This window comes from Merops nubicus, unplaced genomic scaffold (genome assembly GCF_000691845.1).
Source record: "Merops nubicus isolate BGI_N331 unplaced genomic scaffold, ASM69184v1 scaffold12528, whole genome shotgun sequence".
Classification (NCBI taxonomy): domain Eukaryota; kingdom Metazoa; phylum Chordata; class Aves; order Coraciiformes; family Meropidae; genus Merops; species Merops nubicus.
In genome coordinates, this window is record NW_008623696.1 from 27303 (window position 1) to 43952 (window position 16650).

General features: G+C 46.3%; 1 protein-coding gene across 1 annotated transcript in view; it reads right to left on the reverse strand.

The window, feature by feature from the left end:
* Window positions 1–15684, reverse strand: part of MYO7B (myosin VIIB) — a gene marked incomplete at its 3' end in the record, with an annotated part of 42436 nt that extends 26752 nt beyond the window's left edge. Inside the window, exons 1-17 of the mRNA XM_008945163.1 lie at window positions 15667–15684; window positions 14665–14778; window positions 13684–13836; window positions 12311–12495; window positions 11391–11512; window positions 10650–10792; window positions 10451–10564; window positions 8471–8624; window positions 7552–7628; window positions 7174–7293; window positions 6809–6951; window positions 5502–5712; window positions 4449–4584; window positions 4061–4221; window positions 3027–3077; window positions 1462–1599; window positions 331–483 (exon numbers count right to left, since the gene is read on the reverse strand). Coding sequence (XP_008943411.1) covers window positions 331–483; window positions 1462–1599; window positions 3027–3077; window positions 4061–4221; window positions 4449–4584; window positions 5502–5712; window positions 6809–6951; window positions 7174–7293; window positions 7552–7628; window positions 8471–8624; window positions 10451–10564; window positions 10650–10792; window positions 11391–11512; window positions 12311–12495; window positions 13684–13836; window positions 14665–14778; window positions 15667–15684 — 2193 coding nt within the window. The remainder of the gene's footprint in view (window positions 1–330; window positions 484–1461; window positions 1600–3026; window positions 3078–4060; window positions 4222–4448; window positions 4585–5501; window positions 5713–6808; window positions 6952–7173; window positions 7294–7551; window positions 7629–8470; window positions 8625–10450; window positions 10565–10649; window positions 10793–11390; window positions 11513–12310; window positions 12496–13683; window positions 13837–14664; window positions 14779–15666) is intronic.
* Between the last annotated feature and the right edge of the window lie 966 nt (window positions 15685–16650).

Below are 16650 nucleotides of genomic sequence, written 5' to 3' on the forward strand. Positions count from 1 at the left end.
GAAGAACATGAGTGCATGGCCAAACACCCCAGAGTTCAGCTGCAAGCAAGAGGGTAGAGACCTCAGAAGTGTGTGATTACAGACAAGAAACATCGAGGGCAGTGGGGAAGCCACCCTGCCTGAGATGTCTGTGTGGAGCAGGTCAAGGATAGCTGGACCTAAAACCACCTCTGCTGTTTCAGCTGAGGTCCTAGTGACTGTGTGAGTGTTTAGCTACAGACACTGTGCTGACAGTTCCTGTGGTGCCAGCCCTCTCAGCTGTACCAGCAACAATCCCAGTACTTTACTGTGAGAAAGACTAGAGCCTTAAACCAAGGTTTGCTTACAGACCTGCTGTCGAAGAGCCCATGGCAGGAGCACTCTGTATCTGTCAGAGAACTCCTGGAAGGTGTAGCGGACGGGGTAGCCAGCCCTCCTGATCTGGATGGTCTCCATCATGCCCGAGTACCTCAGCTGCTTGATGCACAGCTCCCTGTCAAACAACTGCAGGGGAGAGCAGCCAAGGAGGGGACTGAGCACAGAAGGAAACAATGCATGCAGCATTCCTCAGAACAAATCTCTTAACCTCCACCTCAGAGTTCCTGCAAAACGACCCACTATGCTTTTTTTTTTGAATGGTACTTCTTTTTTCTTTAGTGCCCTACATGAATTTGTTGCAGGCATGAACAACTCACCTCAAAGCATCTTCAAATTTGTGTTTAGCAGCAGTGGAAACAGTCTATTAACTTCAGTTTGGCATTAGCAACCCTTTTCAATTCTAGAACAGCAATTTCAGCTGAACAAGAAACTGTTCCTGTCGTTTTGCAGGTGTGAATGACTGCAGGAGCAGCTTAGGCCCCTGGGGCACAGTGGTGCAAAGCACAGCATGTGCTGCCAGTTTCTTGGGATGCAGGTTAAAAATAGCCTCACTAAGCCACATGCAGTACTTCCAAAAATTATTAATTCACTTGACCAACACCACCCAAGGTTTTAATGTAGAAAGGAGTCCTGTTCTCCCGAGTTCCAGACGAGCATCTCAATGACAAAGTCACTCCTTTTCTCCTGTAGTATCAAATTCAGCCACAGGCACCCCTTCCTCAAACACCAACAGCTCTCCTGGCATCTCTCAGGCTATTTCATAGCATGAGCACTGTTGGATCCTAATGGTTTTCATCTGTCCCCTTGCTGAGTGACTAGAAACTCCATTTTTGCCTTTCTCTTTATAGGAAAGGCTTTTACAGCTCCTTTCAGGAACACACCTATGTGCTTTTTTCTCCATCTACTACTCTATGATGCTTTTTACAGTTGTTTTTCTTTGTAAATCAACAATGGTCTATCCTACCACTCCTTTCACTGCAGTAATAGCCTGTACTCCAGCTTTTCTTGGCCGAAGTACAGTTAGAAAACTTTACACAGCAACTGGCAGCTTTTTCTCATTAAAAAGTTTACTGAAGACAAGACCTCATATTGTTAAAACATTACCAGTGGTTTCTTGTAGTCATTTGGCTTGATGCAGCGGATGAAATATGGCTGGCACTGCTCAAGGATCTTCATTAGTTTCTCCAGGGACTGCTTGAACTGCCCTCCCAGAGTCGAGAGCCGTTTGGTGGTATCCACGCCCTGGGAAGAGTAAGCCCATGCTGACTGCTACATCAGACACTGTCAGAAGGCCAATTCACTGCATTTTTGTGCAATGTAACAGTATTGCACAACTGCCAGAAAAAGATTTACCTACATAGGAGCTAAATCAGCCATCTGCAATTTACTCATTTGGGTTTAATCTCCTGAAGAACCCCCGCTGAGCTCTTAGACCTACTTGGGCTCATTAATAGTACAGAGAGCAGTGAAAAGGAAAACTTTTCCTGGAGGTTAAGGTAAGAGCTACTCCATTTATGGCTGCAGACGAAGTGCTTTATGTCCCACCCCTCCTGGGTGGAGTTTTGCTCCCAGTTGCAATGGTGCAACAATCCCCAGAGGGATTGCACTAGGCTGCAGTTAGCTCCTGCCTCCCCAGCCTCTCTGACAGCACAGTTCCACCTCCTCTTTTCCACACAGATCATCACAGCTGGCCTCAGCTTCTACCTCCTAGGACGTTTTAAGGATACATTAAATTATGGTGACAGCAGTGCAGATTCCAAGCAACAGAAGGATCCCACCTGCCTTTTACATCCAGGCATGGAGCTAATGCACTGCAGCACAATGCAGCTAGTTTTTTGTTTGGGAGGGTTTAGTGGGTTGTGGGTTTGTTGTTCGTTTGTTTGTTCACCAAGTAAATAACTCAAAATCTAGTGGTTCCCTTCATTTCCCCAGTCTTTGTGGTACCTCATTCTGCTGGTTCTTTTTAAGTGCCCTTTTTAACACTCAAGCTGCTTCAGCTACAGGGCGATGCTGCCCTCCAGCGACCACACATTCGGGCCTCTGGAAATTCTCTTTGAGGGAGATGTGGTACCAGCACGTGCATGTTTAACCTGGGCAAGAGTTAAAAGGAGTTTGCACCCCCAGATCTTGGTGGCTTTTCTGCTGTACCCGTAAATCAGCGGGATGGCCACACAAGTCTGGAGCCCATCCCCTCATGATCTCACACGTAAAACATTGTAAAAGATGAATTTGTTGTTGAGCTGGTGGGGAGTCTTCTCCTCTGGCATGTCAGGGGAGCAACTCTGTTAGGATAGCAAAGTTTTTTCTGGCATTTCATTAACTATTATTTTCTGTAGCCTGCTTCTTTGGCTTCCTGAGAGTGGCCCAGGCTATTTGAAATTAATAGGAGTATTTCAGCTAGCTTCTGTGCTTTTTGAAGTGGGCAGTAATCCACATTTAGTATCTCCTTTCTTGACATGCTGCTGTACTTTCTAAATATAAGGAAAGGTGTTTTTTTTTCTTCAATAACACAACCTTACTCATAGAGACAAAAACCATTAGAGCATTAGAGCAATGCAGATAGACCTGATGTTTAATCTGAAGATATTCGTAGCCTTTAAGAGCTGCTAAGCCAGTTCTCTGTTGCTGCTTGTACCACTTCTGATATTCTTCTCCCCCAGGATGTTTACCTGTCCATGGCCAGATGTTCTGGAGAGCAGAAAGCCACATTGGGATAAAGACTGAGGAAGAAAGGACAGGATCAGAAAATGATGCCAGGAGAGCAGAGAGATAACAGGTAAGAAGTTATCAAGCTGGCTGCCTGTTCTGTACCCTGACAGGAAAACTCAAAGATATCAATGTTAAAAGTACCCTCACACTGTGATGACATTGGATAGTTAAATGTTCAGAAATCAAGTGAAGGTTGCAGCAGGGCAGAGAATTTGAACTCTGCCCCATGCTGTTTCCAGTCCACTGCACTTTACAGCCTCATTTCCACCAGGACAGGACCAGGCTCCCTCCACTACCAGGCACAGATGGTTCTGTGGTAACTGCCCATCAGGAACTTCATCACAAAGCCTCTGGGCCAGGAGGGAGACCTCCACTTGCAGCAATATGCAGGGCAGTGAATCTGTGGAGTCTCTTTCTGGGAGAGCACAGCTATTTGCTCCTTTCTGCTGGCCTGTCAGCCCTGTGCAAGAACAAAAAGAACTAGCAGGACTCAGCTGCTGGTTGCCCAGTCAGCCCCTTTGGTGTTATGGTCCCAGCAGACTGGCTACATGTGCAGCATGGAGCAGTTTAGCTGCTGGCTTCTGCACAGGTCCTGGCTTTGCAGAAAGGTCTCTGCTTGGTGATTTGTTCTGTCCCAATGAACCCTTTGAATTAGTTTCTTTGTACTGGTTCACAGATGCCCAGACAGACACAGAGCAAACCCATCCAGCTGATGGCAGTGTGTAGGGAGGCAGAAGGACTCCTGGTTCTGTGAGAGCCTGCAGGCATGGCTACACTTTTGTCCAGGGACAGAACACAGCTGACATTACACTTGTTTACAGCATGAACACCAGCCCTAACTTCTCCTGCAGACTCCTTTGCAGAAATTGGTTGAGTGAAAGGCACAGGGATTTGCAGGGCCAGTGCAAAAGGAAAAGGAGGTCAAGAACAGCCAGAGCCTTATGGAAGGGAGGAGAAATGAGATGTTTCTGCAGCTCAATGCCAGTAAGCCAACCTTGTAGACGTGGTCAGCTCCAAGATGCCTGATGGTCCCACGTCCCAGACTAGGTGGGGTCGTTTCCACCTGGAAAATCTCTCTCAGGAATTTGTTTTTGGAGGAATGAACCACTTGCATCACATTAGCACTCAGCGTGTCCCGATTTTTCTCCAGGAAATCTACAGGATGGAAACAAAATCAGCATGTCACCTCTGCAGCCTGCTGGCTCTAGCACCACTCTGTCTAGCCAAAATCCACTTCATTTACAGTAACTTGCAGATTAGTTTAGAGTAATCCTCCTGATCTCCTGATCCGACTTCAGATCAACACTACCCTGGGGTGCCACACATCCAGGACACGTCATGCCCTCCTCTTCACCCTCCACATCCCACAGAGACAGACTCACCTTTTGATTCATAAAAGACAACCCCAGCAAAGTGGTTGATGCCAAACTTGGTGTCGTGGACGCTCTTAGGTGGGATGTAGACTTTACTTTTGCCGTGGAGGGAATTGATTTTGACAAGCATGGTGGCATCTGTGCCCTGGAAACAAAGAGAAGCAAAAAAGGACAGGTAAGCAGATTCCCCCCAGCACTGGCCTATCTCAGTGAACAAAGAGAAGTGGTGTTCAGAGGCAACAAAAGCTCAAATTCTGCTCCTTATTGTGTAGTAGACCTAGAGGAAGGTAGTGCCAGAATCCTAGAATCATAGAATCATTTAGGTTGGAAGGGACCTACAAGATCATCAAGTCCAACCACTGAGCCACCAGGGCTCCAAAGTCCTCTGCTAAAACAGATCAGAATCTGTCAGGGTTGGAAGGGACCACAAGGATCCCCCAGTTCCAACCCCTCTGCCATGAGCAGGGACACCTCCCACTAGATCAGGCTGCCCAGAGCCTCCTCCAGCCTGGCCTTAAAGACCCCCAGGGATGGGGCCTCAACCACCTCCCTGGGCAACCCATCCCAGGGTCTCCCCACTCTCATGGGGAAGAACTTCTGCCTCACATCCAGCCTGAATCTGCCCACTGCCAGCTTTGCCCCATGTCTTCCCTTTTACACAGAGCCTTCTCTCAAGCACACTAGAGCACGAGGCCTGGTATTTTAAGGCCTTTCTCTCTTCCAGGAGAAGAAACCACAAGGTGCAGCCTAGACCAACAGCAGAACATCACTCAAACAATGTGTGAATTCAGAGCTCTCCTAAAAAGTCCTTGTAAAATGATCCTAATTCCTTCCTTCTTTGTCTGGAACAGCTATAAGAGTTTCAACAGCAAGGAACCAAGAAGAGCATATCCCAGCAGAGAAGCATCTGTATGGTGAGCAAATTTAAAAGAAGTTTCTAGAGGGAGAAGACATTGCCTCTCCTAACACATCCCAAAGCCACTCCCACACTGTGTGTGAAGCCAAGTGTTCCCTGGGAGCTGTGTGCCCAGCCAGGCACCACGAGTGAGACCAGGGGCTTACCTTTGGGAACTTGCTCTCCTCATCAATGAGGGAGATGATGTTCATGGGCTTGAGGGCGATGACCTCCAGGGCCTGGCGGTTGTCGGTGAAGTCCACGTGAGCCCAGGCTATGTGCTCTGCCAGGTATTCCTCCTGCTCCAGCTTGAAGACGTGGTGCACGAAGAACTGCTGAAGGTGCTCGTTGGCAATGTTAATGCAGAGCTGCTCAAAGCTGGGGGAGGACAAGATGGGAACCCTTGGTCATCCTTGGCCAGTGCTGCACTGCTCTGCAGTGTTTATTCTCTGGATTAAATACATATCCAGATATACTACTGCTGTACTCCACTGTTTCAAGACAATCTAGGGATAAAGGGGAACACACAACTGTGAAAACAGCTTGACTGTGAGTGTGGGACATGTTTTTGCCTGCACTGGCACTGCCACTTTGCTGCATCTGAGTTTCATGACCTGGTAACTGCTGTGACACACTGTGTGTGGCTCACATAGCAAGGCCCCATGTGGATTGCAGCCTTTGGAAGTGAAGCAATAGGAGGTAACACAGAAGATAGGCTGAACAGACCCTAGACTGTGTTCCAAATGTCAGTGAGGAATGTTATCTTGTTGAAAGCAAGCAAAATGAACCCGTTGAAATGGACTGGAAATGGCTGCAGAATATGTGTTGATGGTGTATGGACAATTAATGATACACTATCACATAACTGAGAGAATTGTTGCCCCCAAAGAGAAGAGAAGGACAAACAGAAATGATGCTTTGGGACTGAAACCACCAGCAGGAGAGGTAGCAGTGTGACAGTGGTATACTGACCAGGCCTTAAGAGTAGAGACATGAAGTGGCCTCAGAAAAGGGACAGGGGAACACTGAGCAAGATGGAAGTGTGAGCTGACATGGGAAACACAACATAGCCCCCTTTGTACTATTTGCAAAATGTACCCCAAGTGACATTGTAAAAATGCTATGGGGCAAGAAAATTTGGTACAGAGCTATGGGGATGTTATATCCTCACATAGTGTCTACCTCCTCACAGCAGCTTCACAGCCATCTTCACTGAGAAAATTCCTGAGGTTTTGGAATAGACACATGGAATGGATGCACCAAAATGAATGCTAGGGAAGGAGGCAGAAATATGACCAAGACTGAAGAAAAATGGAATCTGTGCATGGGGGAAAATACAGTGACAGAAATTTCACTGCTTTTCTGAGAATCGGGCTGGTAGTGCAAGAGCATGTGTCTGTTTGCTTTTTCATTCTCTCCCTTTCCTCCAGCTGCTTTTCAGCTTCTCAGAGGAAATGAATCTAGAGCCTCCTACCTGTTGTTGCTAAAGTTTTCAAACCCAAAAATGTCCAACAGCCCAATGGAGCGACGTCTGTCTTTGGGCTTCTGAGAAGTTGGGTTGAAAATGGCTGAGTTGATCTTGTTCACTATCCACAGGAAAATCCTTCCATATATACCCTGAGAAAAAAATGAAAGAGGAATTGGAGCCCATTGCTACAGTCTTTGGACACAGCTTACAGCTTGCTGCTGTTGTGCTACAGTGCTGTCAAACTATGTCTGAAAACAAGGGACTGGAGCCCTCTGGGCTTATGTTGGCCACATAAGGCTCCTCAGGAAAGACATAAAGACAGCCAGCTCTGGAAGCCTTCCTGATCTTTGAGGAGATGTAAGCACCAGTACCTTCACAAAGGCATCCCTCCCATCTGCAGCTTGAGCTATGTTCAGAGGCCTGGACACACTTTCTCCTCGGACAATGATGGAGAGGTTGGTGAGGCTGTTCTGCAGTTCACTGGAGTCCACCTGGAGGAACAGTCATGGCAGCCTGGTCATTCCAGGTGGATAAAGGAGATCCACCAAAGCTTGCCTCAGGAAGAAGGCCATGACAAACTGCCTGTCTAGTAGCATCCACTGGCAGCCAGCTGTCCCTGTTAAAGGTCTCCTAGCTCAAGGAGACATCTGCAACAACATCACTGGAGTGTCTCCATAAACGCTCCAGAGACAGTGTGCTCGGGGAGCAAGGGTGAAGGGGAGAACAAGCAGAAGATGAGACTCCATTACCTCAAGCAGTTTGGTTGCAATTGAGAAGTGTGGTGAGTCCATCACATCAGAGCAGTCCAGGTTGTCGTACACAGCCGCTACGAAGGAGGGAACAGTCAATCTCAGGGTGAATCATTTCTGCCACAGTGGGGGGCTGTGCTGTTTTCCTGCCACAATTCTGTAAACCTGTAGCTCTGGGACCATGTCAAGGCAGCATGTTCTCTTTTGAAGCTCCCAGGTTTGATGATTTTACTAAGGGGGATCATGATTTCACCCAGGAATCCTGGATGTATGGGGCCTTCACAACTCCAGAACATCAGGGTAAGAATAGCAGCAAAACTGACACAGTTATTAATTTTAAATAGTAGTTATTTGGGATCTGGGGAAGTGGAATCTGACTTCAGAAAATGTTTTTCTGAAAATATTTTTTTTCCATGTATCTGGCTTGTGGGAAATTTAGACAAGGAGGGGAATGAGGGAAATCATTTTAGCAGCAGCATTACTCCAAAGAATCCAGCTGCAATCACTGCACTGGGGCCTCTGTATCCCAAAGTGAGCAGGACTCCTTTTTCAAAACATGAGAGCCTCTGGCATCCCTTTGGTGGGGGTCATCTCCACAGTGAACCTCCCCCAGCTGCTTCTGTGTCCTCTGGCTTGCAGAGCACAACCACCACCCAATGGAACATGGCTGTTGTTTCAGCTGGTGTGAGAAAGGCCTATCTATAACCATGGAAACCTGATGGTGTGACAAAGTAATAATAAGATGCTGCTTTTCAAAACACAAGGCAGTGGAGCCACAGATCAGATTTGATGGTGCTTATCTGTCTACCCTTCCAACCATACAGCACAGAGCAGCACAACCTCACCTGCACAGGCAGCACCTTTAGGCCTTTCCCCTCGAGTCTGAGGAAGGGCCAAGCATGGACAATGCTGAGTTTACCTTCAAACTCCACATTCCCCAGGTGCAGGATGGCAGCCAGCAGCTTGCTGATGTCCCAGTGCTCAGAATCTGAGAACATGAGGATCTTCATCGCCGAGCGGATGTGGGCGTAGTCCTTGGCGTCGTTCCGGCCGTCGCAGGACATGCAGTTGCCCTGCAGGACACCACACCCTCAGGTAAGGAAAAGCCTCCCTGTATCCACACAAGGGTGGAAGAACCTGCAGGCTGACAAGCCTTTGTACACAGTGAGGATGCCCTGTGAGCCACGTGCCACCAGACACGAGGTAAAAGCCTATTAAGACATTCTATATGCTCTTTCCATGGCTGTTTCTTCCCTCGTCTCTGCTCTCAAGCATAACTCAAGCATAACCCATTAGCAGAGGACTAAATAATGCATTTCTCCAGGGCTAGACTGAATACTGGGGAAGGCAAAAGGAAAAGCTGAGGGGAAGGCTGCTCTGGAGCACAGAAGGGCAGGAAAGCTTGGCAAGGTTCTCTACATTTACAAGGCCATGCCCGTTTCTTTGGTTTCCTCTCTTGTTGATGGAAAATTAAGGGTTCTAATCCCAAATCAAAACAAGTAGGATTGGATTGGTACTAGAAGGCAAATCTCAAAATAAGAATACTAGGTTCTAGTGGAAGGCAGATGGAACCATACAAGGCAGCAGCAGATAACCTTCCACAAAGCCTGGGGAGCAGGTCGTAGGATGCTGCTCCTGATGGAAACTGTTTTCAGCCTTAATGGAGGTGGGCAAATGCCTTTTTTAACCCTGCTATTACCAACAAGATAGTGTATTGGTTACACAAGTGAAGGATTCTGAGATGTTTTAATTTATAGCACATAAGGATGCCAGCTTGTGCCAACAGCTGACCTGAACAAAACCATGGATATCAATCTCCTTTAATCTAATCCTCCTATCTCTGTATTATACTGCCCTACTGCTGACCCAGGGAACTTTAGACTTTTTTTATGGAATGGCCAGGGTATGAATTGCACTCATCAGCTCTTGCTGCAGGGTCACTGATGTTTTAAAACATTAAATTTGAAAAAAAATCTTCAGCAACTTTAATGGTTTTGCTTCTGAGACACCAGAAACAGCTTTATAAGCTTGATTTAATTTCCTCTGAAACTAGATGCCCAGCTCCCATTAACTTGAGCAAAGGCAGGAGTTAGCCCCATTTTTAACACAGCTATAGAACAGCCCAAGTCAAATGAGCTGACATATTTAATATGAGGTATCTGCACAGGCTAATGAACAGGTTTTCCATGATGGCTTTCATGCCCTAAACCAATCAATTAGCTGTTTTTAAATATCTCACCTATGAACATCCCACTCCTGCCACTGTGGCAACAAGAACCCAGACAGGGACATTAACATCAGCTGATGGAGTGCCAGCTTCCTGCATTATGTATGTAAGATTTAGCAGATATAAGGACTAGGGTTTTTGGCACTGTTTCTGCTTATTCATTTTCCCCTAAGGTATGCAGACCTGATCAGTATTCTAGCTGGTTTGAGATCCCTTGCACTCATCTGAAATCTGAGTGCCTGTGAAAGCAGGGGATATTTTCCATCTGCTTTAAGATGTTCTTTATATTTCTTAAGTCTGACTTGCATAGAATCATAGAATACCAAGTTGGGAGGGACCTCAGGGATCATCTGGTCCAACCTTTCTTGGCAAGAGCACAATCTATACAGAACAGCCCAGAACCCTGTCCAGACAAATCTTAAAAGTGTCCAGTGTTGGGGAATCAACCAATTCCCTGGAGAGACTTTGCTAGAAAGCTCTGAACTGCCACAAGCTGCCTCCCACTGGTGGACATTACCTTAAACCTCTGGAACTGAGGCACACAGCACTTTTGGTGTACCTGCTTCTGGTACTCTAAGGCAAGGACTATTTCTGTTTGGTAGCTCCTATTGATGGCTGCTTAGGAGAAGCAAATGGCAGAGAGATGGTGGAGAAGAAAGCACAGACTATTACCATGGTGAGATAAGTGTACTCTGAAGCAGTGCCCAGATTGAGCATCTTTTTCTGCTCTGTATTCATCCCCATTAGCATGCAGTAGAAGATGTGATAGTTCCTCTCCTCTGGAGCCTGAAAGAAAGAAAGAGGCCGATGGCTTGTCAGCATGACTTGTAGCCCAGGAGCAGGCAGGATGCCCAGCTGGGCACGGCCTCACCTGCCGGCACACGCGGGACTTCTCCAGGAGGAACTGCTCTATCCGCGCCCCCTCGATCACCCCGCCCGGGCTGAAGTGGATGTCAATGTACTTCCCAAAGCGGCTGGAGTTGTCGTTCCGAATCGTCTTGGCGTTTCCAAAAGCTGAGGGGCAAGGGGCAGAGACAGCACCTGGGTTATTGCAGTTCATGAATGTCAAATCTGGTTTTCGTGCCCTTCTGTTTTGCTGCCGGTGTTTCACGGGTTGGGTTCCAAGGGACAGCGCTGACCAGCACTGTGAAACCTCTGCTCTCAGGGTGCCTCCTAAAGAGAGAGGCAGCCAGACTGTTCCTCCAGGTCCTAGAAGACATATTCAGATGATCCAAATGCTGCCTGTATCAGCCAAGAGAGCTGGGCAAGTCTGAAGGCCTCCAGAAAGACTCACTGGGAACATATCTGATGCCTCTACAGAGAAAGGTGGGTGTCTCAGGGAGCTCCACTGTCGATACATCCGTGCTTGGCCAGTCACTTTGCCACTATTAGAGCCCAAGGTCTTTAGCTTGGGCTCCCAACAGTTCTGGGTTACATACTACTAAGTGAGAGCTGCTGTGGACTTCATGGGGATGTGGCAGAAAAGTATAAAGAACCCTGCATCATTATGCAAATACAGTGGTTCAACCATTTCTGATCTTTTTTTTTTTATCCTGACACAAAAATGCTGAACTAAAGGTGATTAATCAGATACGTTTGCTAAATAACCCACCTTCCAGAATGGGGTTGGCCTCTAGGATTTGCTGCTCTATCCAGGAGTGCTGGCCACTGACAGCTGCCAAAAACTGTAGTATTAGCTTTGTGCTTTCAGTCTTCCCTGCTCCAGATTCTCCACTGCAGTAAGAAACAAGATCATTACAGGTTTCCCTTCTTCTTTTTTGGATAAGGTGGCAAAATAGCAGATAAAGTTAAAAAAAACCTCCCACTTATATTTACACTGGGAATGGCAGAACAGACTGTCTTTAATAGAGGGCTTGGGAATTTCAGTCTGCCATCATCTTATCTGCTGAAATTTGAGTTGTTTTTTAGACTCAGGCTGTGAACTAAATTCTCCCACTGATTAAAAACAAGCAAATCCAAAGCAGACATTCTGTACTAGTGCAAATTAAATGACCACATGGTTTTCATCTTTAATGCATTACCAGATTTTCAATGCTAGTCCTAGCACATCAGCTGAGTTGCCTCAGCTACAGTTAGGTATTATTGCAATAAGACTGTTTCTTCACACTGGTGGTTAACAGAAAATGGATATGTTATGTGTTTATAGGATGAAGAAAGATTTCCTTCATCTTCAGGTTAGCAGAGGTTGTTTCTCTCCAGGAAATTCCTATTCTCAGAAAATTCATCTGACAGAAGTACCATGTCCCCAAGGTAGAAAACAGCCTGAGATCACACAGGCTCATATTTTGTGTTTTTGTATGTAGTGACCATGTCCAGAATCTGCCACCACATTCAAAGATTCTTATACCTTTTGCAGCCCTAATTGAAAATGAAGTAGCAGGGCAGAAAATGTTTCCTTCCTGTTCTCTCTAGTCTTATCTGCACCCTTCCATTTGGATGGTCTCCACAAAGGTGCCCTCCCAAACATGCCCAACTTGTTTTCTGCTACTTATCCTCTCTGAGTGCAGTCACCTGATCACACAGCACTGGTCTCTCTTATTCCTCTTCATGTTGAAATAACAGTTGTCTGCAATGGCAAAGACATGAGGTGGTAGCTCTCCAATCCTCCTGTTACAGTACAGTCTGATCTGATCAACTGTGTAGAGGGGCAGGAGCTGGTATGGATTCACTGCCACCAAGATTGAGCCTGTGTAAGTCTGGAAAACAGTTTTGAGCATTACCTCTAGCAGCAAACAAGAATACAACCAAAGCCATTTGCAGTATAAATCTAGACAAAGGCAGGAGGGAAGCCTGGGAGATCCACAGCAGCATAGGTGAGGCTGGGAGGCTGGTTCCTCACTATAAGCTGCTATTATCTACCCCAAGGTATGAAGATTTTTGTAAAAGAATGTTAGCTATAGTCTCCTAGCCCTGTCACAGCTCAGCTCACTCTCTCAAGCTAAAGCACAAGGAAGTCCAATTTGACCTGGCATTTTTGTGTGTTCTCATGAGCCCTTCTGTAGTGTTCTGTTAAGCTGCTTTTGTGTTCTTGTGCAGATGTAGCTGAATTTTTCTAACGGGCAAAGTTACCCTTGTGTTCCTCATAGTCATTTAGTAACACTTGTCAACAACAGCACCACTGAAATGGAGGAGGCTGTTGCAGGCTGTGGAAATGCAAGGCAATAATAGTGTTCAAGAACTTCTGCATAAGACAGATGCAGGACCCTAGACTCTAATGCAACAGGTCTTTTCACACATCTGGGTAGTTTCAACTGCAGCATCTATAAAATCAGTCCTTGTTTACACTAAACTTCACCACAGCTGTGTTGTAAGAGGCAGCTGCTCTCCTAGAGTGTATATAACATGGGAGGCAAAGCCTGGAAAAAGGTTGATATTGTCATATTGCAAACTGGGAATTAAGGAACAAAGAAACTAAAAAATGCCAAATTGCTCAGTCACAGATAAAACCTGTAGCAGACAAGAAATCAAACTAGGTGCCCTATATATCCAGATTTATCCTTCTTCTGTTTTGTTACATCAAAATCGAGTAAACATCGACTTAGACTGGAGGACAATCCAAATTATGTCACTGGGCACCAGTTAGATGGATCCCCAGCCACAGCCACAGGTAACAGCAGCACTAAGCTGTAACGTGGGCTGGATTTAGCCCAGTCACTGGTGGAAATAATCACTCCAGGAGAAAGTAAGCAGGGTCACTAGCTGGGTGTATCTCTGTGATTTCACAGACTGCTATGAGCTCTCTTCTTCACAGCCAGAAGTACAGGAAGGAAAGCAGAGAAAAGCCAAGTTTTGTCTCGTTGGCACCCTCCCTCGGGGAAGGGCAGTGCTGCACGTGTAGCAGAGGTCGTTCTGAAAGTGCTACGCCCCGGGACCTCGGCACTCACGTAGATTTTGTGCTCCTGGTGGCGGATGAGGAGGTTGTGCACCATGCCTGCCTCGTGGAGGTCCCCCAGGCGGATCATGTCCTCCACCCCCTGCACAGAGGAGGGGTGCATCAGGCGCACCCTGTGCATGTTCCGAGCTGTGATCCAGTGCTCCTGCAAAAGGCAGGGCACCAGCTTTAACATGTGTGATCATCCAGAGCTCCTGCAAAAGGCAGGGCACCAGCTTTAACATGTGTGATCATCCAGTGCTCCTGCAAAAGGCAGGGCACCAGCTTTAACATGTGTGATCATCCAGTGTTCCTGCAAAAGGCAGGGCACCAGCTTTAACATGTGTGATCATCCAGTGCTCCTGCAAAAGGCAGGGCACCAGCTTTAACCAGTTATGCTGCTGCTCAGGGGCAAACAAAGGAGAGTCATGTTAGGCCAGAGTGAGCTTCAATACCAGCCATGCTCAGACTGGCACATTCTAACTAGTAGTTGACTGAACTACAGAAACTAACTGGTTTGCTGCTCCCCAGGACCAGATGACTTAAAAGACAGGATAAAGCCATTCCTGTGGCTTCTGGTTATCACTGAATTTAGCACTCTTCAGTGAGCAGCTCTGGCATGTCATCACAACCACAACGTTGTATGAAGTAGGGTGAAACCCCAACTGACTTTAATGGGATCATGATTTCACCTAAAGCTCCACCAGATTTAGAGATTGAAGCCTGTCTGTTTCCTTTTCTTAACTACTCAGATAATAACCTCCAGCTCAGGAGGCTCTAAATCTTCCCAGTGCTGGGGCCTGGGGATACCAGGGTGTCACGCTATACTTGCCTTATTTTTATATTCTTTCTTTCGGTATCTCCCACCAGACATTAGGAAAGTTAAACCACTTGGCTAGATGGAGCTTTGATCTGACCCAACGGGGCCATTCTTTTGTACTTTGTACTTCTAAATTTTATGTTATCTTTTACAGAAAGTCATAGTGTAACCCACCTTGCCTTCGTCATCCTCCAGCAGGATCCGTCCTGAGTCAGAGTCCTTCACAACTGCCCCAATAGGGACATTAAATTCACTGTTTGTTTGAGTGTCCAGCCACACATGATCACCCTGGGGAGAAGGAAAGCTCTTGTCAAGCACAGGGACATACTCGATGCCATGTAGCTCACAGACAGACATCTCTGGGTCTTAATTTTTTAATGACTTGATTTCTTTAGCAGTGTTAAACTGGTTAAGTTCTTATTGCTGCCAGGCAGTAAAGTCTAATGGTTATAGCTCCACTACCTCCTAGTACAGCAGGTGCTGATAAATGATTTGGCAGCCTCATGTTACCTCTGGTATTAGCAAGGAGGCAAGAACTGCTCTGCTGTCACCAGAGGAAGGTTTGAGCTGTGGCTGCCCTTTCCCAGGAGCATCTTGGTGTTACCTACACATCTGTCCTGGCTATACTCCCCAGCTCCAAGCTCCCAGGAATACCTGCTCTTGCTCCAGGCACTAATACAGGTTCAAACAGAAAGCTTTACTGGATGAGAACCAAACAAAGCTGTAGAACAGATCTTCAGTGAGTAGTTCACACTTACAACCTGCTTTCTAGCCAAGTGTCCTCTTATAGACAACTTTTCTTGCCTACTTTAGCATTTACTGCCAAAGTTACAAGATTTTTCCTGAAAAGTTATTTTTTTCTTCTCAAAATATTTTATGGGCTTACATTTAAACCCCAACAACTGTAGTGTAAAGCAGCTAGAAACATTGCACAAGGTCAGGAGCTCTCATCTGCACTGAATAAAACTCCAGAGGTAATGTGTGCAGTTTCAGTGCCACACCTTGTGACAGAGGTCACCAGCTCAGCATGAGCACAGCCAGCCTAGGCAGGACACTGCTGCATCTCTTATTTTATACCTTGTTGATACTGGGTTCTTGCTGCTTTCTTTCTGAGGGGATTTTCTCCTCTCTGGGCCCTGGCCAAGTCAGTAAAAGACAGTAAGGTGTAGGACTCACCTTTCTGAAAACCACCATTCTGTTTCAGATCACTGTAGGTAACCTGCAGTGCCAAGAAAAACACAACATTAGGCCAGAAAAGTGCTCAGGGTTTGATCAGAACAGATAGAGGGGCAGAGATGTTTCCTGGTAGGAATAACAGCAAATTGCCTTCAAATAATTCTGTTTACAGATCACATTAAAGCAAAAGAGATCATAATAAGCTACAGCCAACGTAGAAACAATGAAACCAGCTACCCAAAGCAAAGATCTGCAGCACTGGGGTGGCCATGTGCTCTGAGTTCTACCACATAACCCTGGAGATGCTCTCAACCCTGAAGAAGTCACTATGCATGTTTTCATGCTGGAGTTCCCTCAGTGAAAAAGCTGGACACATTTATTGGCTGAAATAAAATCTGGCTCACAAATAAGAGAACTCCACAATGTGAGGTAATTCAATGCACAATAGTTCCCTTTGGCTGGTCCCTTGACCCCAGCAGTTCTGTTCCTACAAGTGGCCAGCCCAGTGGCAGGGGTTGAATTCCTACTCTCCCAAGATACTCAGTTCTCTCAGACCCTCACAGCTTGAACCTATAGAAACTGAGGTCTAGAGTTCACCCCTCTTGTCTGGAGTGGGAGGGGCTGCAATGAAGGTGTGAGCAGCAAAATAAGGAATGGGAAGGAACAAAAATAAAATTAGGAGCTCACTACCAAGAACATAATAGTGAAAAGATTGGTGGCCAGGGATATTAGGGTCCCAAAATGGAAACCAGTAAGTACTCAACAAGCTACAAGATCTTTGTGCTATATTTGTGGCTATAAAGGGCTACACACCAGCATGGATTGAAGAGGGTTTCTAAGCAAGCCCAGAATGGCTCACTACTCTAGAGTCATCATAAGATAGGCTGAAAATTACTAATTATCAAAATTACAGAATGCATTGTGATTCTAAAGTGAAAAATAAACAAACTTCAAGAGATGACAGACTGCTGTGGAGAAGTCTAA